The sequence below is a fragment of the Thunnus albacares genome, chromosome 16 (genome assembly GCF_914725855.1).
Source record: "Thunnus albacares chromosome 16, fThuAlb1.1, whole genome shotgun sequence".
Lineage (NCBI taxonomy): Eukaryota > Metazoa > Chordata > Actinopteri > Scombriformes > Scombridae > Thunnus > Thunnus albacares.
Genome location: NC_058121.1, coordinates 5,687,619 through 5,712,871, shown reverse-complemented (window position 1 = coordinate 5,712,871; position 25,253 = coordinate 5,687,619). Strand labels below are relative to the sequence as shown.

General features: G+C 37.7%; 1 protein-coding gene across 1 annotated transcript in view; it reads left to right on the top strand.

Annotated features, from left to right (window-relative positions):
* Positions 1-25,253, top strand: part of LOC122965618 (exostosin-1a) — a 56,479-nt gene that overhangs the window by 29,394 nt on the left and 1,832 nt on the right. Inside the window, exons 7-10 of the mRNA XM_044329776.1 lie at positions 835-930; positions 11,241-11,330; positions 19,796-19,956; positions 22,206-22,377. Of these exons, the coding sequence (XP_044185711.1) occupies positions 835-930; positions 11,241-11,330; positions 19,796-19,956; positions 22,206-22,377 (519 nt within the window). The remainder of the gene's footprint in view (positions 1-834; positions 931-11,240; positions 11,331-19,795; positions 19,957-22,205; positions 22,378-25,253) is intronic.

The following is a 25,253-nucleotide window of genomic DNA, read 5'->3' as shown; positions in this document are numbered from 1 at the left end:
TTTCAGTTTGACTATACTTTTAGGTCAACAAATAAATAACTCATAAAGGTTTAAGAATTCCACCCAGAATTGTATTCTTGACTATATAGAGAAAGCTTTGAGAAAGTATTGAGACCCTTATGTCAGGAAATAAAATTTGCAGTATTACTCTTAAACAATTAAAAGAAATACAGTAATAGATGAAAAACATCAATAATTACAAATATGCCAGATCTTCCTTTTGGTTTCTGTTCAAGATGTTTTGAGGGTGATGGGATATGTGTTGTAGGCCTCCAAAGATTTCTAAACCCTGGCTACTGCCCTGAAACTTAATAATTTGCTGTAATAATGTATACAACCCACCCTGAAATGATCCTGTACCAGAGCAAGTACATAGGGACTACTTACTTGACAGTGAGCTTAAATATGAAATATATGTGATAAAGACAACCTATACATACACCTACATACCTATAAAAATACTGTATATATCACCTTGATTAAGTAATAGCATTTAAAATGAACTGATTGATAAAGACTATATTTAATACTTAATGCAAAAAAGAAGATATCAGGAGTAGTAGCACAGCTAATGTGAAGATACATTTTTACAGTACATTAGCACGACAGACTGTGCATTTCCTCTGAAAGTCTGTTTGTGGAGCCGAAAACCCAGACTGGACTGAATTTGCTTCTTGAAGATGAATTACTGCATCCTGAAATAGATTCCACAGTATCTTCTACCTTATCAAAAGATTCCATCTGCTTCAAGAATCTCTATGCAGAAACTAATGTATAAGGATGTTGTTGCTTACATTCTACCATTAGCTGACTCCTTGTACTTTTCCTATACAGATTGTGGTTTTGTGGAACTGCGACAAGCCTTTACCCCCTAGGAACAAGTGGCCCTCCACCAGCGTGCCTCTCACTGTCATTGAAGGACAGACCAAGGTAACAGCTGCTTGCTTTTTTGCATCCATTATGTTCTCAAAGATAATTTGTTGCTTAGTAGTGAGCACATTTATTTATCTCCCCATTTATGAAACAGTCCTGCTTAAAGGTACTTTGTCAATAGTTGTTGGCAGTCTATATCGGCAATTCGAGAATCTAACCTTTGACTTCTAATTCCGAGAAACTTGAATTCACACACTTGAATCATGATAAATGTAAATTGTTAACTACAATGCAAGGATCCCGTGATCACACACATTTGATTTATCAATTATGTTATTCTCTTTTAGGTCTGATGATAAAGCTTCAGTGAAAGGTAGAAAAAGGGTCCGAATAAAATAAACTAACACTATGTCTACACTGTCTGCATAGCATTAGCAGAACTTTAGCAGCAGCAGCAGTAGCTTCAGTCCTCCATCTGTGTCTACACAGGATGCATTCAGGCACAGTATTGAGTATAGGTCACCTGTGTTTTGCAGGGCTCAGAGCCCAACACACAATCACTGTAGTTATGTGTGTAAAACAGAAGAAAATTTACCCAAAATGTAAATATAAGCTTTGGAATGCGAAATTAAAATGCTGTTCTGTGATGTACAATATGCAGCTATGGCTGTTTGCACCAGTACCCTCCCAAAAATTCAATTTATTCTTTTTTGTGTGTTTCCAATACTTCTATTTCCATGCACTGAGACACAAAAATCTGCTTATACTCATAATTATGCTACTGCTTCTGTTCTTAAAGATGCCTCTCAAAACATTTTTTCTTAAATCTTCCCAAGGAATTCCCACAATTTTGAGGTTTTGCTAAAGTTTAAAAACTTGGCCTGTTTTCCAAACTGGGCACTACTCCTCCTACATACTATCAGCAGCATACTGTAAATACAAGACTACTGAAAATACAAGACATTTTACTCAGTATATTCTGATGGATTTTAAAGACCCTGAGTACCCACACAGGGGTTTTGAATTATTTTGGCTGATTTAACCTCTCCACAGGACTGTGTGGGTGTGTGCTCGGTTGACATATCCCCTAATTGTTGTCTGTTAGTTTTGTCACCCCTGTTAGGATGGAACATTTGACACATTCTCTTTTTTTCTCAAAATCAATCTAAGAAGAGATTAAATCTTTTAAAAGTAAGTGAAAACATCTGTGTGGGTGCCCACACCTGAAAACTGTCCAGTGCACTGTTCTCACAGTGGACATTTTGGCCAGTTTCTGCCTGCTATGTCAAGTCAAAATGCCTGTCATTAGAAAAGTCTATACCATTTGATGGTCATTAGAAATGTGTGAAAATTTGTTCTTAACCAAGAAAAAAAAATTATCTCGAGGACCTCTTACTAGCCTTTTCCTGAGATCTCAAGCTCAAGAACCACACAGAGACATAAAGAAAGCATTAAACATTGCTTCTTGTTGAAGCAGTTGTAGACATTGAACAATCCATCACACCATCAGTAACAATTATACAAATGTCTAAACACGAACAAAAATACAATCATCTTGTATTTTTGTATTTACACTTCCACAAACTGTTGCACCTTCTTACAAACAAGTATGATCATACGATCTAACAGAGACCTCATGGTCTATCCGTAACTTCAAACATGGATATCCTTCAACTTTAGCTTGTTTAGGTACCTCATGATACACACAGTCTCTAAAACAGTAGGCTTAAGACAAAAATATCTCTAGCTAACCCCAGAGGCCAGCAAGCAACCCTCAGATAGAAACAAAAGTCAAAAGTTCATGGTTCATGAGTTATTAGCGAAATCGTAATAACTGACCACATGCATTAAATCCATCATCTGCACCAAGTTTGAATTTGAATTACTGAAGCAGAGGAGCAGATAGTGATACAGAAGTATTGTGTATAGTACATTGGATAATGGTCTTTCTTTTGTTAATTAATTGTAAGGTCGACCTATTTCAGTTTTAAACAGAAATGAATTGTCCAACAGCTTTTATTTCCCATTATTGATTATGGTGACTTCATATACCAGACGACCTCTGAATCCCATCTTCAACCTTTAAATATTGTTTAAAATAATATTTGTAGATTTGTCCTGAGTGCTTACCGCATGCATCACTGCTTGATGTACAACACACTGAACTGACTAACACTTCACTCTAAGAGACATTTTCATTGGTTACTCTTTGTTTTCAAATGTATTTACTTAAACTATCCTTTATACTTAAAACATCTTTTGGTTCCATTCAGTTAATCACATTCACTCAGACACACTCAACATCCTTTTTTGTTTTGTGCCTAGAATATTTAAAGAAACTGGGAGACATGCTTTTAAGTTTAAAGCACCATTAGATTGGAATAATTTACCCAACTCACTCAGATCGATACTTCTTTCCATGACTTCTGGACTTTGTTGCTTATCCACCTTAACTCCTCCTGTTCTTGTTTTTGATTGCATGTACTTTCATTTCTGTTCATAAGTAGACTTTATACTTTGACATACTGTTATTTGATCTATTCATATATTTGATTTCATGTTCATTCTTTGTACAGATGACTCATATAACAGATGTAGTGGGTGGGTTTTAGGATGGTGGGAGAGCTGATGTATTTTGTTTTGTTTAAGTACTGTGCCTGAGGACCCCCTCGACAACAAGATGGTACATCTCAAGGGGCTTATCCTCTATTTAAATTTTGAAATAAAATAAACAGATTCTTTAGGGTGAGATTGAAGTGATGTGAGTTTTTCTTGTCAGCTATTTAAGTCAAGCCAAGAGTGTGACTTTGTTGGGATTGTTCTCATTTCTAGTATTATTGGGTATCTGTCACATACTTTGCACATGTAAACTCCCAACTGTTGTCTGATATTTCATAAAGGGAAGGAAAATTGTCTCATGTTTTTCATTTTACTCATTTTCACACCATTTTAAACAATTGAACTTAAAAAATACACTTAATCACAGACTCGCTCACTGAATGAACGTCTACGCATGCCAACCTCTCTCTTCCTCCATCTCTCTCTGCCTGTCTCAACTTCTCTCACTCTCTAACCCTTTGCTTTGCTTTGTCGTCTAATTGCTTCTCCTTGTTTTCATGTAAATGTCTTGCACGCCTGAAATAGAAGAACAATGTTTCCACTGGTGACAATAAAATGTGTCACATAGGCAATATGCATGTGTGTGTTTGTGCCTGTACCCAACAGCGTCTGTGGTCCTATAATTAGTCATGTGTTATATTGTCACGCAGACAAGACAGATGATCCTCAGTGTATTTCCTTCTCACTCAGCTGTGTTTATGTGAACTTAAACTGTTCACTTACTTGTCTCTATGTAGGAGACATAGAGACCCCCCCCACACACACACACACACACACACACACACACACACACACACACTCACTCTGTTCACCTGAGCTTTTCCCAGCAACTGATTGGCTGTGGGCTTAAACTTGCACTCAGCTATGATCTTGGGGGATGAGCCTTAAAGGGAGGGTGCATAAATATAAAAGGGGAACAAAAAAATGTCTTTTTAATGTCCTCCATCACTTATTGTAAGCGTCTGGCCACATTTGTTTCCATTATAATAACAATACACACACACACATACACACAGAGCACAGCAAGAGTAATTTGCTGTTGGTTATGAGTGTATCTGTTCTGTAATGCTGTGGATGCACGGCATTGGCAAGCTTTTACTTCCTCTCTCTCTCTATCTTTCCGGTATTCAGTGTTTGTTCTTCTCAAGTTACATCATCTGAAAATCAACACCAACATAATTACCTTTTCATATCATACATTTCCTCTTTAATTTAACAAGTCCTCATAGCTGAACAACTAAATAGGTTGCTTGTCCGATTATAAAAAAAAAAAACCCACTTGATTTAAGTTAGGAAAAGATTGTGATCATAGTTAAAAGAATCCAACATTGACTGCTTTTAGGTTTTGGGAAGCGAATGGCTGTCTCCAGTGTAAAACTCAGAGGTGCCATTGACCACCCCATCCAAATACACTATGGCCACCTTTGCTTCTGAGAGAGGATAGTCATTATTTGCACAGCTACAGAGGTCAGAAAATGTAAACATACTGTAGGTCGTTTCAAGCATTCAAACAAATCACCGATGTGGTTGGTGTTTCAGTGAAAGCAGTCTCCAAATGCCCAAAAGGATAGGTTCACCGTTTGGCCTTACTAAAAATCTTAACCATCATTTAAATGTTCAATGGGACAGTTATTTTGAATCAGAATCAGCTTCATTGGCCAAATATTAGTCAAGCATGGAAGGAATTTGAAGTTTCTAGGCCAACAATTGTGATAAATTTCCAAAAAGATTTAACTAAATAGGATCTTTAAAGAGTTTGAACAGTTCAGAAAGTGATTGCCTACCAACTTGCAGATGCCTTTACTAATGAGGCGATGTTGAGCAGTGAAGGTGTAAAATGATGCAGTGGGGACAAGCATGTCATCTTATCAGATGAAATGTGACTATAGTAAATATTTCAACTGCTACAGAATATGACTTCTTGACATTGAAAACAGCAGCTGACACAGCAATCTCCACTCAAGGTCTAAATATTCTGTTCAGGAGGTTTTGATTGTATCATGAGGTCTTCATTAGCAGATGAAGTTAGCAAACTCAAGATCATGTGATACGGTTGAAAGCTCCAGAAGAAATGAGAAAGTGGACCTTGAGTGGAGATTGTTTGTTCAACCATTATAGGACAAGGTGTGCAGGCCTACTCACATTGGGCCTCATGCAAGAGGCCTTATTCTGAAACCTAAATCCTAAAACTTTCTTACTTTTTCTCTGAGGTTTGTTCACATAAGTGTTTGAAGTTGGATTTAACAAACTCTCTTGTCATAAATCAGAATAATCAACACCTCTAAAGTTGCCATATAAGGCTATTTTATATTTTGGCCAGGCCTACTGTACCCATACATCACATTTATAAGAGTGTAAACTTTCCATTTAAGCATTAGAGTTGGATGGAGACACCAGGCAAAAGAAAATCTCACAGAAACAGATGACATTTTAGAGAATTACTTCCACCTGATCCACTTGTATAATGAACCTTTTTTTAATTTCCACTAAAGGCACTTTGAAAGATAAACTATGCATAAGATAAAATCGTGTGCCTTGGAAAGGGAGAAACTAAATGCCCTCGTCGGCCTTGCTTTCTTACGGTCTGACAAAGATACTCGACAGCCAGTAGGTTAGGTTTAGGCATGGAGAGATGGTTAGGGTTATGGTAAAAAGATCAGGGTCAGAGCCAGTCAGAGGCAGAGTAGGGACGGTATACTGGGTAAGCATGTCCGACAAGGGCATTTTGTCTCTCTTGCCTTGGAAATCCTGACCCTGATATATGCCCCTATTCTTTCCCTTTCCTGTTTATTGTTAGTGTATTTGTTGATTGTAAGCTGACTGATGTAGATACCGTAAAACACTCATGATGAGGTTGATTCTGGTTGATTCAGGGTATTTTTCTTTTAAACCTTACCAGCTGATTAAGCTCAGCGTTATGCTCACAGGGAGTACAACTGGTTAATCATATGAATCAGGTTCCTCATTTCTTGGCTTTGCTATAACAGAGGGCCTGCTTACTAAGCAGTTTTGACCCACACATCAATATTTTCAAAGCATGAGCTATGGACTACTCACTATCCCTGTTAATATGTCGACTATATTTCACCTTCATCAATCACCTTTCAATACTGCCTGTCGTGTCCTCACACCCTAAGTTTTATATTGATGGGTTAATCTTAAACATTGATCCTGACTCTTTAGGTATCCTTTTAAATTATACCAACGGAGCATAAAAGTGAAGAATTCAAAGGTCAAGTAGGACCTAATGTTGAAACCCAATAGAACAGAAGGTCAGGGCAGCACACTTACAGTAGAATTGATAGCCTTCTGTTGACTTCAACAAAAGGCTACGTGGACTGTCATTACTTGAAATGTCTGTATGTTAACTGTGCTCAAAAGAAAACCATTAACACTCGATGCCGGCTTGTGGTGTGGCTGCCACATGGACCTTGAGTCAAGATGTTTTGTCACATTAGCAGAGTGTTTGTTGAGCACAAGCAACAAAACAGAAACATTATAACACTCATGCTCATTTTGCTCAAACATGATTAGTACCTAGCTTAGAGTTCAGCATTGGTCATCAGCCCTTCTCCAACCTCATTCCTGTTGCCTAGTCTTCTATATTCCATAATTTTAATTGTTACAGCTTTCTTTTGTAACAATTACAAAAGAAAGCTGAGCAGTAAGTCACTAAACATCTACATCCTGACTTCTCAGATATTCTGGTGAATTTGGATTTTTTGGGCATATTCAGACCTGTTTTCTGGTAGAGTATACTATTTATCATGAAATTCATATCCCATATCCCTCTATCCCAACCAACTCTATACAATTCTTGAAACAGCTGGTCCAACTGTTCAGGTAATCGTAACCAGTAATAACTAATGGCACAGTCTGACTTTGGATCACTTTTTGTTTAGCAATTTAGATTCACTCTATTTCAAATAATCATCTTTATCACTTGTTTGGCGAAAATAATTGGCTGCATATCTGATATCTTTTCTTAAAAGCAACAACACATTTTAGAGATTTTAATCAGGTTTTTAGGGCTCTGCACTACAGAAGAGGATTAGGGCCATATGTGAAAAATTTATCTGAATTCTGACTTGAAATTCAAAACTCAGAACTAACATTTTCACATGTGGCCCTAATCCTCTTCCATACTGCACAGCACAAACACTATAACAAGTATCCAAGCAAGTAAAGCTGCCACTACCACGTCTGCTATATTTACTAATGCTATTAAAAACAAATATATTTGTGTTATATTAATAAAAATGTGCGTGGATAGTTTATAATGATGCTGCAGATAGCTATGTGATCTTTGATTTTAACTTTAATGTACAACCATCTCAATATATCCACAACATTAAGACAGGCCAAGTATCTCCAAAGACTCCCCTTGAAGTAGCAGCAGTCATGGCCAATATAAAGAGAGGAAAAGGGTGGAAGAAGAGTGACAAAGATAAGGTTCAGACCATTGAACCACCAGAGATCTCAGTGGGATCTAATCTCTGTCCAGAGGCAGAAAAAATTGACACCAACCAGAGGGAGGGAAGGGGAGTGATGTGGTGGAGAGGGGGATGGGGGTCCCTCAGAAAGGTATAGACAGACACACTGCTGGTTTCAGCCAATATAAAGTTTTGAAGGCCAGCCACAATACTGACATTTACTGGCATTACTAACTGCCAGTGGGCAATATCTAAGTCAGTATTAAGTATCCTTCAAGCCAAAAGATGTTGTGTTTCAGAGTGGAAAAGCATGTCACACAGCCTTTTGTCCATCTTGGGATAATATCACTCAATTAAAACCATGGGGAAAAATGGATGTGATTGGAAATATAAAAAATCTTGATAAACATGACTAAGAGTGTACAACCATGCTAGCAGCTCTGTGAGGCTGAACTTTGTAACATCGCTGTTTTGACCTAAATGCTAACATCAGCACACAAACATGTTCACAATGACAACCCACATGATCATCATTCTGATGCACTAAATACAAAGTACAGCTGAAGCTGATCATTATTTTTGCAAATGTCAAACCATAGTGGCACTAGATGAAAAGTCAGGGGATCACCAATATTGTTAGGATCTTTCCTCTGGGAACCATGAATGTCTGCACGTTTTGTGCCAATCCATCCAGTAGATGTAGATATATTTCACAGTATAAATGAGAACTTTACTCTGCTGGTGGCACAAGAGGAGAAGTCAGAGGATCACCAAAATTATTAAGATCTATCCTCTTGGTACCATGGATATCTCTACCTAATGTCATGACAATCAGATCAAGAGTTGTTGGGATATTTCAGTCTGAATCAAAGTGGTGGACCAACCAACTAACAGACAAACATTGCCATCCAAAGAGCCATGCTGCTAGCAGGGCTAAAAATATCCAATACAAGGCTAAAGGATAAAGCAATTTTATGGTCCATCATGTAAAACAAAACAACAACACAAATAAGATCTATTGACAACTCAGTCCATCATCTCCATTGTTCTGGAGCTTTTGACCATGTCACAGATATCTCATTTGCCATGGAAATGTAGATGTTCCAACTTTCATTGATTCTGAGCACCGTTAGGACTTCTCATCCATGTTGACATAAAAGTTGAGCTTAACACTTAATTTTTGACCGTAGAAACAAAAGTTGACAACAATTTCAGCTTTAATCAGCATATGAGGACTGTGTGCTACACTCAAATCTCCAGAATAAGCAAGTAAGTGGACCTTGAGTTGAGAATGTTTTGTCAGCAGCTGTTTCCAAGGTCAAGGATGAACTATCAGACCAAAAGATCTGAACTGAACAATTTCAGGTTCAAACTGGGTTCAAAGCTTACTACAAACCAGCAATGTAATATCAATTATGTAATGAACAGGAATTGTTTTAAGGCATAATAGCAAGCCATTGCATTAATGAGATGACACTGATTGATTAAAAATTTTATGAAAGAGCGAGAAACAGGAGAGAAGAAACAACTACAGGAAAAAACAGAGGCAAGAATAAGGGAACCCTTGAAGTAAACCTCTGACAAGGTCAAGAGGAGATGAATATGTGAGGAAAAGCATACGTTCCTTCCTTCTCATGCAAATCTTTGATATTATGATTTTATCACACTCAGAACATTAGTCCAGGATGAATGCAGTTGATTATCAGGCATGTGGCTACTTTACTACAACTAATTACTCTGCAATGGTGGTTTTCATAAGGAAGTTGAGGGACTGTTACACTACTATGAACGTCATCCTGACTGAACTAATTACCTGCCTGCTGATTATGAGGCATCCATCCAAATAAAATACATTATCTACCAAGAGTTCTCACTTTCAGCAGTGATTTAATGCAGTTTTTTATGTGGCACTCTCCAATAATTGGAAGAATTTAGGGGATTTGTGTTCATACTTGTTTGATGTTATGCTTAATTTCTTGATGAATTTGTGCTCAGCGTCTGTCGGCTCATTAAGCTGAGATGGAAGTAGACATTAACCTTGCAGATATTTGTGGTCTTACTTTGCAAAATAAGCCTCTTAATATTACCCCCGAGGGGTGTAAATTCAATTTACTTTATTTCAGACAGTGAATCCATGCTAAACGTCAACTGCAGTGACAGCAGCACTTTTAACAAACTCCATTGCAGCAGGTTGTTCAGGAAAACTTGTCCGTAATCAGCTTCTGTCCTGCTCCAGTGAACAGTGTATATGAACTTTGACAAGCTGTTCAAGCCGCCATTACTAGATACAAAGATGGCAGCCAAAAATGATAGCTTAAGTGTACATTGAATAGATTGCATTTATAGGGCAGCTGTGGCCCAGGAGATAGAGTGGATTGTCCATTAATTGCAGGGTTGGTGGTTCGATCCCCCACTCCTCCTGTCCACATGTCGAAGTGTCCTTGGGCAAAACACTGCACTCCAAATTGGCACTTGATCATCAGCCTCTTGCATGGTAGTTCGGTGCCATTTGTATGAGTGAATGAGAGAATTTTTGGGCACTATACAAATGCTGTCCATTTATCATACATTTGCAAAGTCATATGATGACATAAGGCACAGAAACTATTGTGATTCCCATTTCATGAATAAATTGGCCAAAATTCAAGTACAACATTTTCTCATATTTTACGAGTTAGCCTCCTTGTACTGCGTACATTTTTAGGCTTCACCCACTGAAGTTTGATCAAACCACTGCTTATTAGTGAGACTAAATCCCTTAGCTTCAGCCCAGTTTGGATGTTTTTTTCCTTGGAGATGGTTGCTTGAAACCCCCTGCTGAACTCTCTTCTACACAGCCAGGCTGTCTTTTTCCTTTTACTACACAAACAGTTAAATAATTCACACTTTAATTACAAGTCAATAACATCATCAGCAGCCCTCTTTAGGCTAATGGATCAAGGTCTACTAAACTTTCAGTTAGGCCAGGCATTGAATTGATAAAGACTCGCATAAAACCTATTAAGTCAGCTCGGTGATCAATAGACACACAGCAGGGGATGAAACAAACACATTTTCTCATTGGTTGTTTATTTTGCCAATAGGTTTTTTAGTAACTTTATCCCAACTCTGTACCTTTAACATGCTAATTGAAGTACACATATTTCTTTGAACAAATAAGATTTCTTTGGCCCCCAAATTCCTCTACTTCATCATGTTTTGCCATCACTTCTGGAAAATGTGATGTTATATTGATTGAATCATTTTATTGATAAACGTTTGTGGATTTTGAAATTTGTAATGATATAAGTTGCTTCTTTCTGTCTCCCTCTCCAGACGATGAGCAATCGTTTTTTCCCCCACGATGTCATCCTCACTGATGCTGTTCTCAGTCTGGATGAAGACTCGGTTCTCTCAACCAATGAGGTGAGTCACTGATAGCTTATCAACCAATGAGCAAGACACTGACGTTTCACGAACTGGTGAACTGAGACACTGATGCTTTATCAACAAAATGAAGTGAGACGGCCACAGTCCCAAGATACAAGGCCACCAAAACATCATTATCAAATATCTGGATTAGAATCTAAATTACTGAATTATTCACCAAACAGTTCAAATAAAGAAAGCGAGTCACTGTGGCTGCCTGCCTAAAAACAGGCTGACAATAGACCTTTTTCTATCTCAAATCATTGTGATTTTATGTCCTCTCTAATGTTATCCATTCAACCATGAATACACTGTCAAATAGAATCTCAATATTGAATTTGAGTAACATCTGATAAGACATATTCAACAAACTTTTCAGTGAGTGGCACTTTGGCACAAAAAAATAAATGATTGTTTTTGTAACTCTAGGCAGTGAACGATAATAATGGAATATTTTTAATAATGATATTATGGAATAAAGTCTGCGCTGCATAAAAGTGCTCCTGACTCTTTGCAAGTTTCTTTGCTTGTTTGCTGCCTACAGTTATCAAGATGTCATGAGTTAGAGCACACCTACCTGCAGGTTTGAGTGCGGAAGCTACACAATGTTACTGTTTTATACTTTTGCAGACAATTCTCAAAATATTTTTGACTTATAAAGAAAAAACACAGAAATTTAACAAAATTTTGCAAAAGCCATTTTAAAACAGCCTAAAACTTTAAAAAATCATCAAAACAACATTCTCTGCAAGGCTTTGTCCATCGAAAGACAGCCTCTGGGAATATTTTTACAACCAACTCCAGTCTGCATGGTTTTATGTCAGCCAGTGGCAAAAGGTGGTGATGTCTCAACACAGTATTGATCCTCACTGAAATGAGGCAGTCAGTCCACGCAGAGTCATGAATACTACTCATTACAAATTAATTGCCTCACTCTGCATAACAGTGCAATGGCCATTGAACTAGAGAGGGAAAATGTGATTTGCCTTCAAAGGACAATTCCAAATGCATCAGATGAAATCGGGATAAGCGGGAAGTCTGGCATAGCAACAGAGTTGGACAACAAACTGCAAACAAAGACCCAGTCTTAAAGGGGCCATATTATGAAAAACTCACTTTTTCAGTGCTTGTGCATACCTATTTGGGTGTCTGATGTGCCTACTAACACACAATCTGTGAAAGAAGACAACCCAGTCAGTTTGGTGTGGGCTTACTCTTGTGATTCAACAAGCCATTCAGATTCAATGCCCCTTCGTACATCACTTGGGACTTCATTAAAATTGTACCACCCCCTATCCATGTTTCTGTCTGAGTCTCCACCCACTAAATTTCCTGAGGCCTACCATGATTTTCTCGCAAAACTAAGGCACTGGCAAAACTAAGCTAAGCTAAGGTAAGGGCAAAAAATTCGCACATATCCAATTACCATGCAGTGAGTAGTTTTAGGACAGATACTATTAAGATCATGTTGTTTTAATTTAACCTAACACAAGAAGAGAAGAGGAAAAGAGAGAAAAACAAAGTGAAAAGAAATAGTGGTGAAGAGGGAAGGACAGGAAAAGCAGAGGGGCAGAGGAGAGTAAAGGAAAAAGTAAAAGAGGTAGAAACAAAAGGAAAAGTAAGAGAAAAATCAAAGCTCAAGGATAAAAGGAAAGGAGTAAGGAGGATTTAAGAGGGTATAATGAAAAACAAAGTGGTTTGCAGAGTCAGGAGTTTTACAATTTGATTTGATCTTTGATTAAAGTCTCACTACTTAAAAGAGAGGATGGAAAATACCCTTGCGGTTTGTTACCCTGACACTTGTTTTAGAGCAAATTAGAAACCAGTGAATTGTTTAAAGCATTGTCAATAGGAAATAATGTTTCTATCCCCTTTTTAATCAAGACTTTGACATGTTAGCAGAGTTAGTAGTGTGCCTCGGTGGAATATTAAAAAAGACAAAGGCTAAGTGATTTACAATTACATCTGGTATGTGTCAAATCAACCTACATTTAAGCCAAAGACATCCGTTTGATAAGATTTTTTTAACTGATTTTTAGGTTCAGTTAGCATAAGCAGTAACTTAAAGGAGCAGTGTGTAGGATTTAGTGGCATCTAGTGGTGAGGTTGCAGATTGGGACCAACTGAAGCCAACCAACTCAAGTCTGTTCCACTAGATGCTACCACATCTTACACACTGGTCCTTTCCCTTTCCTGTGGGAGAATGAATATTTAACTGTGAGGCTGTTTTTAGTAACGCTTACATCATTTCCTGTGAATCCCACATGTAAAAAGGCAATCTGTATTCAGTGCAGTGATGACAAACTCCGACACTTACAATGAAATAAACTTTATAGAGAGGTATTTAGAGAATGTAAATACACCGAATGGCTATTGCTGCAAAAATGCAGACCATAAATAAAAGCTGGGTTTGATCTCATGAAAATCTTCATTATAAATAATCTTCACTCACATCTGAAACTAGTAGGACAAAACATAAGCAGCCCATGCTGACCACATGGTATCTGTAGTCCCAACATTTTAATTGTTGAGGAGGTCACACTATAAATGCATAACATACAACTATAAATCCAGATTTACTTATAGTGGAAAACATGATACAACAAGATGGAAGATGATGGTCAAAAAAAATGACACGAGTCTTTAATGTAATTCCAAAATTACTTCAAAGTGGCTACAGTGGTTGAAGATCCCCTCCAGACATGTATTAAGACATACGAAAATACTCTCCTTTGAACAATAATGTGTGTCTGATACAGGGGTTTTTTTCCACAAAAAAGTATAATTACAATGTTAAAATCCTTAAAACGACATCCACTCCTTCTCCCTCATTAAAAATTCAGCATCTATGAATATGCAAATATATTTCAGAATATTAACTGCTGGACACAAGATGTCTCCTACTTCACTGTAAAGTCCATTCTCAGTGTTTGTGCAGTGGAAGCTTCAAGTTTACACATCACACTTGTGTAAGTTGAATATTGGACCAGGATTGGCTTCCAAACTAGTTGTGATGTCACAAATAATGCTGATAGGCCCCGCCCCTTAAAATCTGATTTTCAGTGAGCACTGAGAAACTTTTCACTTTCAGCAGATAAATGTGAAAACAAACTCGACATACATCATTCTGCACAGTGAAGTTCAAACATTCAATTGTAGGAACAATAATAATAATAATAAAAAAACACAATTTTGAGAGGAAGAGAACTTTAAGTTGGTTTGTGCCAACTTAACGTTCTTTGGAAAGTAAACAGGAACAAATACTGAAATATGAAATGTACATATAAATATGGTTAATTTATTGCATGTGACAACTCTCTTACCATTAGTGATTGAACCACTTTTTTATTCTGCATTTGCTGACACTTACATACGGTTACCATTAAAAATGACTCATTACCTTTCCAACATTAAACACAAATATACAGTATGTTGAAAAATATCAAAACACAAGTCGTTAATATTAACAATTTTTTTAAACAGTTGCCTATGTTTTGAACTCACTGCAGTAAAATGAACAGAAACAGTTCATCTGATGCTTAATTAGTGTTTCTAGTTGGGGAGTCATTACAAGCCGCAACTTTGTTTCTCCACAGCTTTTTCAGCAAGTAAAAGATGTGATCCATAATGGATTGTGAGGCCCAATGAGCCCAAGAGATTCAATATATCTTTAAACTCTGAGATGTTTTATTGATTGGAGCAAGTCAATGTTCACCTTTTCTACGCTTACGGGATCACAATTACACTTTATGGCACCACAATTTGTGGAACAGCAATACGAGCGAGTTTCTACAACTAAACTTTTATGGGCACATAGCTTGTTTTATGAAACGAGAGGAAGAAGAAGATGTCAGTGAAAGAGAGAGGAATCATAAAGAGGAAGTGGAGTGAATCTTTGCTGTGTTCAGTAACCCGTTGCTCTAATTGCCCTTTTAACATGGTGTGGGGATTTATTGAAAGGAGATGAAATATGTCAAGTGAGTGAAAATATGCAAGAGAGAACATTACACTTTTAATGGGACTTTCATATTATAATACCTCAGTGAAAGAATGGGCTGTGCCAATTTCATAATTACATTGTTTCAGCTCATTAAATGTATGATTATTCCATGAAGAGAGATTAGACAAGGGAATACGACTGAAAAAATCCTGACAAAGCTTTTGTCTCCCATTGGGCAGCCAAGCATGCTGCTGCGTTATGCCCTTTGGAAGACATTTTCAATATGCCGGATGTGGAAATGGTTTTCTAACAGCAATGACAAAATTGTGACCATGAAAACTGTGATTTAAAGGCATCTATATGGTGGGGGCACTTTTTGAAGCAATAATAATTTTCTTGAGTATGCAAGGTTTTAATATGGACTCTAACCAATCATCTGTGTAATCATAAATTCATAGAAAAGATAATGATGTTACTTCAGTGGTCTATTTTTGATTTGATTTGATTTGATTTATTGATTGGGACAGTGTGCAGTTTTAAACATTAAAGATGCACTGCACCGGAGTTAGCCCGAAGCTAATTTGCATCCGTAGTCCAACAACATACAATAGCACAACAACAAACAGTACAAAGCTTGGCCTTGAATGTACTGATAAAACTACAGTTCTTCATATTAAACTATGGACATTTATCATGTCATTTATATTTTGCATATATTTTCTGCTTTGCTTTGCCACAGTGTCTAACATTATCAAATCAAGCAAATTCTCATTTGTATGGCCCAATATCACAAATCACAAATTTGCCTAAGGGGGCTTTACAGTCTGTACAATACAATACAATATCCTCTATCCATAAAACCTTGATTTAAAAAAAAGAAAAACTCACTAAAACTAACCCTTTACCAGGGAAAAAATGGTCGAAACCTCAGGAAGAGCAATAGAGGAGGGATCCCTCTCTGGGCACATGCAATAGATGTGAGAACAGAATAGACCAAGAAAGCAAAACTACAGAAATACAGCATGGACAAACAGGATGACAAAATTATACATATATTGTTAATATCTGGGAAGAATCTTCTTTGGAGAACGTCAAGCAACTTCCAGGTGCCGCCAAATGACAAAATACCCCTTGATTATCAGCATAACAAGAAACTAGTATTAGGAAGTGAAGGCGAGTTCAAAAGCGCATAACAAACAAGTTTTCCTTCACCTGCAGAATGATCAATAATAAAGGTGAATAATACAGTGTGATTCAGGGAATGAAGGAAAACTGTCTGATTTAGTTCCCAACCTATTTTACTATCAAATATGTGACTGACATTGGCCTGGCTGGACCATAGTTATGGCAGTGTTGGGTAGGTTCATAGTCTGGAGTGATTACATATGGATCTAGAGCTGGATGAGTACTTAATATCCAGTATATAAAAGGCAGTATGCAGGGTTCTGAAGCAAAGTAGCTATGTTAGATATAAAAAGAGCTTTTATTACTGTTGTGAAAAAATGTTCATCCTATTTTTGTCTGTTACTGAATAAGAAAATTATCATTTTTCTCTAAGTGTGACAAGATGTTCAATATACTGGCAATACAAAATTCTTTAAAAGTGTTTTTCGTCCTTAGACCTTCATCAGATAAAAATCCCTGTCTGATGCATGTTTCTATGAAGCTGTGGGCACTTTGTAGTTTTGGAAATGAGTTCAAATAATCGACCTGCACTGCCTGATTTTTCCACTGGTTTTAAGAAAACAAGACTATATGGACTAAGAAATAGACAAAAATTGCATAAGATGAAGATTTAGTTGCAGTGTAGGACAAGCACAACACAGTTCTTAAGGTGTTACTATTGTCTCCACCTTAACCTCATGTTGACCAAAGGAAATGCCTTGTCCAAATGTGAACAGTAGAGACATGACAGGAAATGATACAGTATGCAACAAAGGTCCCCAGCTGGAATCAAAGTGGAGAAGTTGCAGTCACAGTGTGAATCTTAATCACAAGGCCACTAGAACACCTGAGAAACTCTGGAGAAAGTTATCACCAGATAATTGCAGGGTTGTTGAAAATGTGGCAGGACAGAGTCTTCTGGATAAATATTAGAGATCTGAGAGAACACTTTGAGAGCCGCCCGAACAAGACGTAACCACACACCACTGAGAGTAGCTGGTGAGAACAGTTGTAATTCAAAAGATGTTGCGAAGTAAAAACCTGCAGTAGCCACTTGTAGCCACAGTGTGGACCTTATACCCCCGCTGGTTGTCTGGAATCACACTGAGGATGTTGATAAAACTTCATCAACAGCAGCACTCTAAAAACTGCTGGATGCAAGCTTCAGTTTTAAGACACATTTTCCTTACTTTCATCACCGTCAGAAATCAAATGGAAGTTGACGGTGAAAGCACCGCGGTGGCATCATCTCACAGCGCGTAAAAATACAAAGACTGATTGAAATCACAACTTCTCACAACACACTGAAAAAGACCACACAGTGATGAGACAAAGGTTTCTAAAATGCGCTGTAACTCCTCTTCATCTCGTAACATTGGACATGTTAAACCCAGATGTCGGAAGAGATTTATAACTGATGTATTGCTGGATTGACCCTCTGCTGCATGTGTAAATTTTGACCTTGTAGGATTTATTAGTATGTATTACAGAAACACAAACACACACAGACTGTTCAACTTCACCCTCCCCTCTGTCCCTCAGCCATATCAAGCCTCTGTTTTAAACCATAATTAGGACAGACAGATTATGAGTGCAAAGAATCTGGGTTCTGTCACTCTCTCTCACTTGTTTATAGGCTCACACACACACACACACACACACACACACACACACACACACACACACACACACACACACGTCATTTCACATTATAAAGAGCCTTTTAATCTCTGAAGGCAAAATTATATTTGCATGATATCATTAATCCTTTCAGAACGGCTGCGGAGACATCTCACACATCTCAAATACACACACATACACGCACACACTATGTATGCACGCAGCTAACACGTCAGTTCATCAGGGGCTACACCGAGAATGGCAGCTCCAACCTTTCTCTCGGCTTAGCGCCGGCGCTTTACAGTAATTGCTCACGCGATTCATGACAGAAGCTGCGAGGTACTGCTAAAGAACATCCACTTTTGGTGCTCCCCCTCCTCGGCTCTGTCTCTCTAGCTCTACTATTCTGGTAATTAATTTTCTCCCTTGGCTCCTGAGGTGGTGTGTGTGTCTGTGTGTGTGTGTGTGTGTGCATGTGTATTGCCAAGTATTTCATTATGTGCTGATCCCCGTATTCTCTGGTGTGTCTGCCTGCATGTCTCAGTGGTGTTTTTGAATTCAAAAGACAGTCTTTTCTCTGGTAGTTCAAGCTTTTTCAAGGACACCAGGTGCACTAAACAACTCCACATGAAATTCCTTCTTTACTGGAGGGGGAGGGAGCCTTAGAGGAATGTGAAGTAGGACAGACACGGTCCAATCCTGTAAAACCAGCAGAAAGGATGTGCGATGACCACTATCCCAACACGTGTGTGTACTGGAGAATCATGTATTTAAAAGTAGGATGTGAAACAGTAGTATGTGTTGCATCAGGATTGATGATAGTAACTTGCAGAAGAAGAGCGATTGCATAGAGAATCCAACAAAAGACCTCAGGGCGATTAAGTAGATGTGAATAGACATGGATTCGGTCTGTGCAGCAGAAAGTGAGGCAAATACGCAAAAGCAAAAATTTGAAAGTTTTCTTCATGGACATATACAGGCAGAGGAAAGAACTGGAGATCCTGGTACTTGTGAAATCAGTCTGAGATTAAACTTTACTATTCACACACAGTTGGTATTATTTTGCTGGGGCTAACATTTGCACAGTTGGTTCTTTGGCTGAGCATTAACTACTACAGCATTTAATGAGTCCAAATCCTGTTAAAACCTCCGTTTTATGACATGCTGTTGTAATATCCTGAAAAACATTGCTTCTTTTGCAATAGAAAATAAAACCTAAACCCATGAAGCAAGAATGTAGAAATTAAATTTCAGGCCAGTTCTTGTTTAAACCTTGAATCAAAACTCAAAACAGTTTCATGTGAAACTGTTCAGGTGGGAGGAAAACAACTCAAAATGTTGAAAGGCTATTTGAAATTTCTCTTTGTGAGGCTGTGAAGAGGAAGAAAGGCTGTTGTTTAGAGGATGGCCTTGCTGTCTTGGCAGGCAAAATGCCATTTGATGTGTATTTTTTGAATAAACTGTTTCTTATCTCTTTACCTCTCCTACAAGCTGTTTGTATTCTAAATGAGTTTCAGTGCTTTTTGAATAAGCTATATACCCTCTGTATATAACTTTACTATTTTCCTCTCCCCTCACCTTTTGTGTTTGTCCGACCATATCTTCTTCCCCTCATCTCCACCTCATTTTTCCTTTCTTTTCTACTTCCTCTCTGTGTTTCTACATCATCCCCTCCTCTTCTTTGTGCTCCTCTTCTTTCGTCTCCTCCTCCCTCTTTCTTTCTTTTCTGCTCCCACAGGTGGATTTTGCCTTTATTGTATGGCAAAGTTTTCCAGAGCGTATCATAGGTTATCCAGCAAGGAGCCACTACTGGGATAGTTCCAGATCCCGCTGGGGTTACACCTCCAAATGGACAAATGAATACTCCATGGTCCTAACAGGAGCAGCTTTCTACCACAGGTACAGAAAACACACGATCTGCTGTCAAAATATCCCTCATGAGTATTGCTCTTCCCTGAGCTCACTACAAGTCAGGATTTACATCTTTTGCAAATGGAATAATGACTGAATAAATTGTTTAGTGTCTTACTCCTCATTGCAGTTGCTTCACTGATCATAGAAAATTACTATTGAGTTTTACACATCATTTATTGAAATGATTAACAATAAAAAGGTAATTACAGTGTTCATAAAATCCTCCTTTTGATGCAGTGAAGTCAGGTCACTTCACAAAATGCATAAATATTGATTACATGCTCTATATTTAAATATGCATTTAAACATTGTTAATGGCTGTAAATCATAAAAAAAAATCATAATGCCTTGCAGTTAAGACCACATTTATCATGAAACCTGTTGCTCCTCATCTATGAGAGCAAATCATTGCCATAATAATTTGAATTATATCAGCAACTGAATACTAATCTTTTACATTGAATCACTGTTGAATATTTTAATGTCGAAATTTAAATACCATTGAATTTATTGCACAAATATTTGATTTCGAAAACCATTTATGTGGTATGTGGTTACTTTGGAGTTGTGCAATTTCAAAACCTTTATTTCCAGTGTATATCTATTTTGGGGTTTTTTAATTCAAATAGAAAATTCAAAAGCTATACTCAAGTTGCTCTACTCAAAAGGGTTAATTCAGATTGGTTATATATATATATATATATATATATATATATATATATATATATATATATATATATATATATATATATATATATATATATATATATATATATATATATATAAACCCACACAGCTGAACTGTGCTGTGGTTTGCTGAATATCATGTTAATGTGTAGGTGTGTTCTCCTGTTGGGAGTATATTATGTTGTAACCTTAGTGTATACACACAGACATGCCAGCACTCACATATAGTGTAGTGTGGGTAATGATGACTGTATAAAGAGGTAAGGGTCTGCCTTCTGGCCAAATGATGTCTTAACTTTGGTAAAAGTAGTGGAAAAGTAGCCCGAATGATCAGGAATACAAGATTTTATTCTTTAATTGTAAACCTACACAGTCATATCAAGTTTAAAAGATTTTGACACTACTGCAGAATGAAATCAATCTGAGGACTTGAACTTGTAAAATGTAATCAAATTCAGGAATAAAATAGATGGCAAATCCAATGAACTCAGTCTACCCATGTTAATTACAGAACTTAGACTTTTTCAAGGTTGGCATTAATCTTACTCAGGTAAACTCACAGTGTTATAAATTATGTTCAGAGCTTTTTTAGGCGCAAAATTTGTTTCACTAATCTTTTATGATGATTATTGAGTGGACGTCATAATTCAGAATTCTGTATTTTTACATCACTTGCTGCATTCTAAATTTACAGTTTACTGATTGATACTAAATACACATTTTTAAATGTTTTTGTATTTCTCATTTCACTGATGCAACCATAATATGTATCCTGAAGTACTGATTCAAACAAAGTATCTAAAGACCCCAAACCTAATGATTATGTAATATAAAAATGATTTTGATCTCAATTGATCATGCTTCTTCACACACCTCTTTGAGGTGCAGTTTTTCTGCATCTCCTGTCAGGTTGATCTGCTTATTCCATCTTTACTGAGATACTTAACAGTCTTTCCATAAGACACAAACCCCATTAAAAGCCATTTCTCACCAGTCACTTTTTTAGCAGAGTAATAGAAAAGGAAATGGGATAATACCATTTTTCCCCAACTATCTGTTATCTCATGAAATGTTTGTCAAAACACAGTGCTACTAAAGGAAAGAAAAAGGTAACCTGAGGTATTAAGCAGAGCAGTAGATTGAACAGAGAGTGTTGCTCTCTGAAGTTGTTTAAAGCATCTTATCATGCAGATAAACATTTTGTTGTTTAGAATCTCAAACGCCAGCACAAGGCACAAAAAAATAAAAATGAGTCAGAAAGAGTGAGAGGGAAAGGTGGAAAGTGTCTATGTGTGTGCGTGTGTGTACTCATGCATCCATGCATGTGTGCATGAGTGTGTGTGTGTGTGTGTGAGAGAGAGCGAGGGACAGCAAACCTTGGCAGGGGGTTAGCAGAGTTGACAGTGATCTAGTGATCCAGTGCTCCCATGCTGCTGAGAGTGCAACACAGCAACCACACAGAATAGAACATAATGAAACAGATGTGCAGCTTTAAGAAATTAACTGAAGTAAATACCACTTCTATCTTCTTCATGTGTGTACGTCAGATATTACCACTACTTGTTTACCCACTACATCCCGGCCAACCTGCTGACAACGGTGGACCGTATGGCTAATTGTGAGGACATCCTGATGAACTTCCTGGTTTCGGCCGTTACCAAGCAACCGCCCATCAAAGTCACACAGAAGAAGCAGTACAAGGAAACTATGATGACCCAGGTACAGTAGGGCTTTCTCTTTATAACTTAACACTCACAAACACACTGGGTGTCACATACAGTACATGGAGTCGTCCTTGTAACTATTACCGGTGAGACGCTGCATGACATCCAGGCTGATTGCAGTTTCAAAGTTCAAACTGAGTCGGCAGCAGATTCATTCAGTCGTCAGTGTCAGGAGCTAACCAGACAACTCTTATTTAAAGAAAAAAGTTAGATGGAACATGAAGTCCTCAGATTTTTCTGTAGTTTGAGCTGGTCATGATCATCATTTTTACCACTGACTGTTCTGCACATGAGAGGCTCACCCTATGAGGAAACTATGGTGAAATATTACATGAATGTGATATGTGTGAACAGATTTTCTTTTCTGTCATTATCATAATTTTTCCATATAAAATGATGACAGAGTACAAAACTGAAAACTTAAAGATTCCCTCCAGACATGTGTTAAGACATATTAAAATACTCTGCTTGGAAAAATATGTGTCTGATATGATTTTTCCACAAAAAAAAGTATAATTACCACATTAAAATCCTTAAAATGATATCGATTACTTCTCTCACTTATTAAAAATTCCAGTTTTCCTTTGAATATGTTAATATATTTCATTTCAAAAGTTGAACTGCAGGACACAAAATCACTTCTTGTGTCTTGGTCTTCACTGTAAAATCCATTCTCAGTGTATATGCACTGGAGGCTTCAAGTTTCAACAACACACTTGTGTAAGTTGAATACTGGACCAGTATTGGCTCCAAACTAGCACTGAGACACTTTCCACTCTCAGCAGATGAATGTTAAAACAGCCTTCCAGTATCAAACCCAGTACACACAGTACCAGACAAGAGTACATCTGTACATCATTCTGCACAGTGAAGCTCAAACATCCAAATGAAGAAACAAGAAGAAAAACACATGTCTGAGTGGAGAGGGACTTTAAGAGTTTGCTGTTCTATTTTCAGAGCAGTCTGGCAGTCCAACAGCATAATAAATCCTGTCCTAATTGGTTGTAATGGTCTAACAATTAAAAACAGTCCATTTGTTTTGATTAAGACAGACCGCTCCTGTTGCTGAGTTAAAGTGTTGAAGTACATTTGGTCACCGTTGGGTTCCATATGTAATGTGTAGTGGCCATTTAATGGGATCTTTGATTATAATTTGTACTTACATTAAATTAATGTGATAATGACATGACAAGTGGCTCCCCAGTCTTCTCTTTAATAACTTTTGCTGTATATCCTTAAAGGTTTCTACACATAAAGGTCCGTTTACTTGTCATTGGGAGCCGCTCAGCCTGTGAAAACACTTTTATGATGTCTTTTGTAGCACAAAGCCAAGTTTTTGAACATTTTGCAACCTGCATTATTTACATCCATGTTTGTTGGCAATGTGCCTTCTTCCTCCCAGTCTTTTGCTGGCACATTACCGCCCACTGAGTTTGTATCTACATACGGTCAAGAGACTACAGAGGTACAGTTTAAAAAGAGTGTGAATGCCATATGTTTTAGAGACAATAGATTCATTTCTTGACTGCCTTTTTTTAAATAGAAAAGAGATTCACCTTTCCTCGTGTTGCATGAGCGATAGTGGAGAAGCTTTAGGCTACATACAGCCCTGACCTTCTCTTTGGGAGATCCCTATAGATATATATATGTGTGTGTGTATGTGTGTGTGTGTGTGTTTCGTGTGGCCAGACCAATGTCAGGTTGTGATTGATGGCCTGACCACAGGCAGGACGATGACTCGGCAGTATGGACTCAGTGATTAATGTCTTAATTGTGAAAGCAGCACAGAAAACCTTGATTTACGCCCTCCCTCCCTCACCCTTTCTTTCTTTCTTTCTTTTTGAGCATCTCTCTTTTCCGGCCTCCCTCTCTCAGCTCTGATTTGTTACTTTGCTTCAAGCAACAGCAGATATCTAAATGTTTAGCAGGTAGAAGAAGAAGCTGACATCTTTTGGGGAACTTTGACCAGCAAAAACAGTTTTGGTGAAGTCCTCCTTTATTTTTGGCATTTTTTTAATCAGTTATTCATTCATTTTGTATTTTTAGAGAAGAGGTGTTTCATTCAGTGCCAAGCCACTTCTTTTCTAGTAGTTTCATTTTTATACCTGACCCTCAGTACCCCCCGCTGCCACCCTCCTGCAGCACACTGAATGAATCTGCTCCAACTCCACACCCCCATGCCACAGCTTATCAAAAGGCTCTGCTGCCCTCCACCTTGCCTGCAACTGCCCCCTCACCAACTCTACTAGCAGCCAGCCAGGGACCTGGGCCCTCCATCTCAGATAACCAGGTGAGGTCGCAGAGCAGCAGGAGGCGATAGCATCATGGAGTCATCCAGCAGCTATTCAAGTGGCCTCAAATGCTTCGACCACTGAGGGGAACAATGCACAGAGACATCTAATATCTCAGTGACAGAAACGGTATTATTTTTTATTTTTTAAACTCATCAGGCCCTTCCAGATTGGATGACAGACTGGATAAAGGACTACACTTACTGGCTGATATATGAAGTACAGCAGTCTAGTTTTATCAGCTCACATCTTCATTGAGTCATATACAAATGTACCATAAGTATTTGGTTGATTAATTTTGTTATGTTGTGCCAACTGGAAAGTTATCAAGTAAATATCAGTCAAACAAAGCAGCTGCTGGTGGTGAATATCTTACCAAGGCGTCTCTGTCCTCTTGTTCCTATAAAGAAAGTTGACATGACAGAGCTTCAGTTCATATGAACAACAAGATGCAACCAACAGCAGACCCTCAGCAGACATGTGAGAAATATTCAGTGAGTTTATCTGTACTGACTGATTGACAGAGTGAGTAACAGCTGTACTATATGTGAAATATAAGATGTGAAAGACACTTCAATGT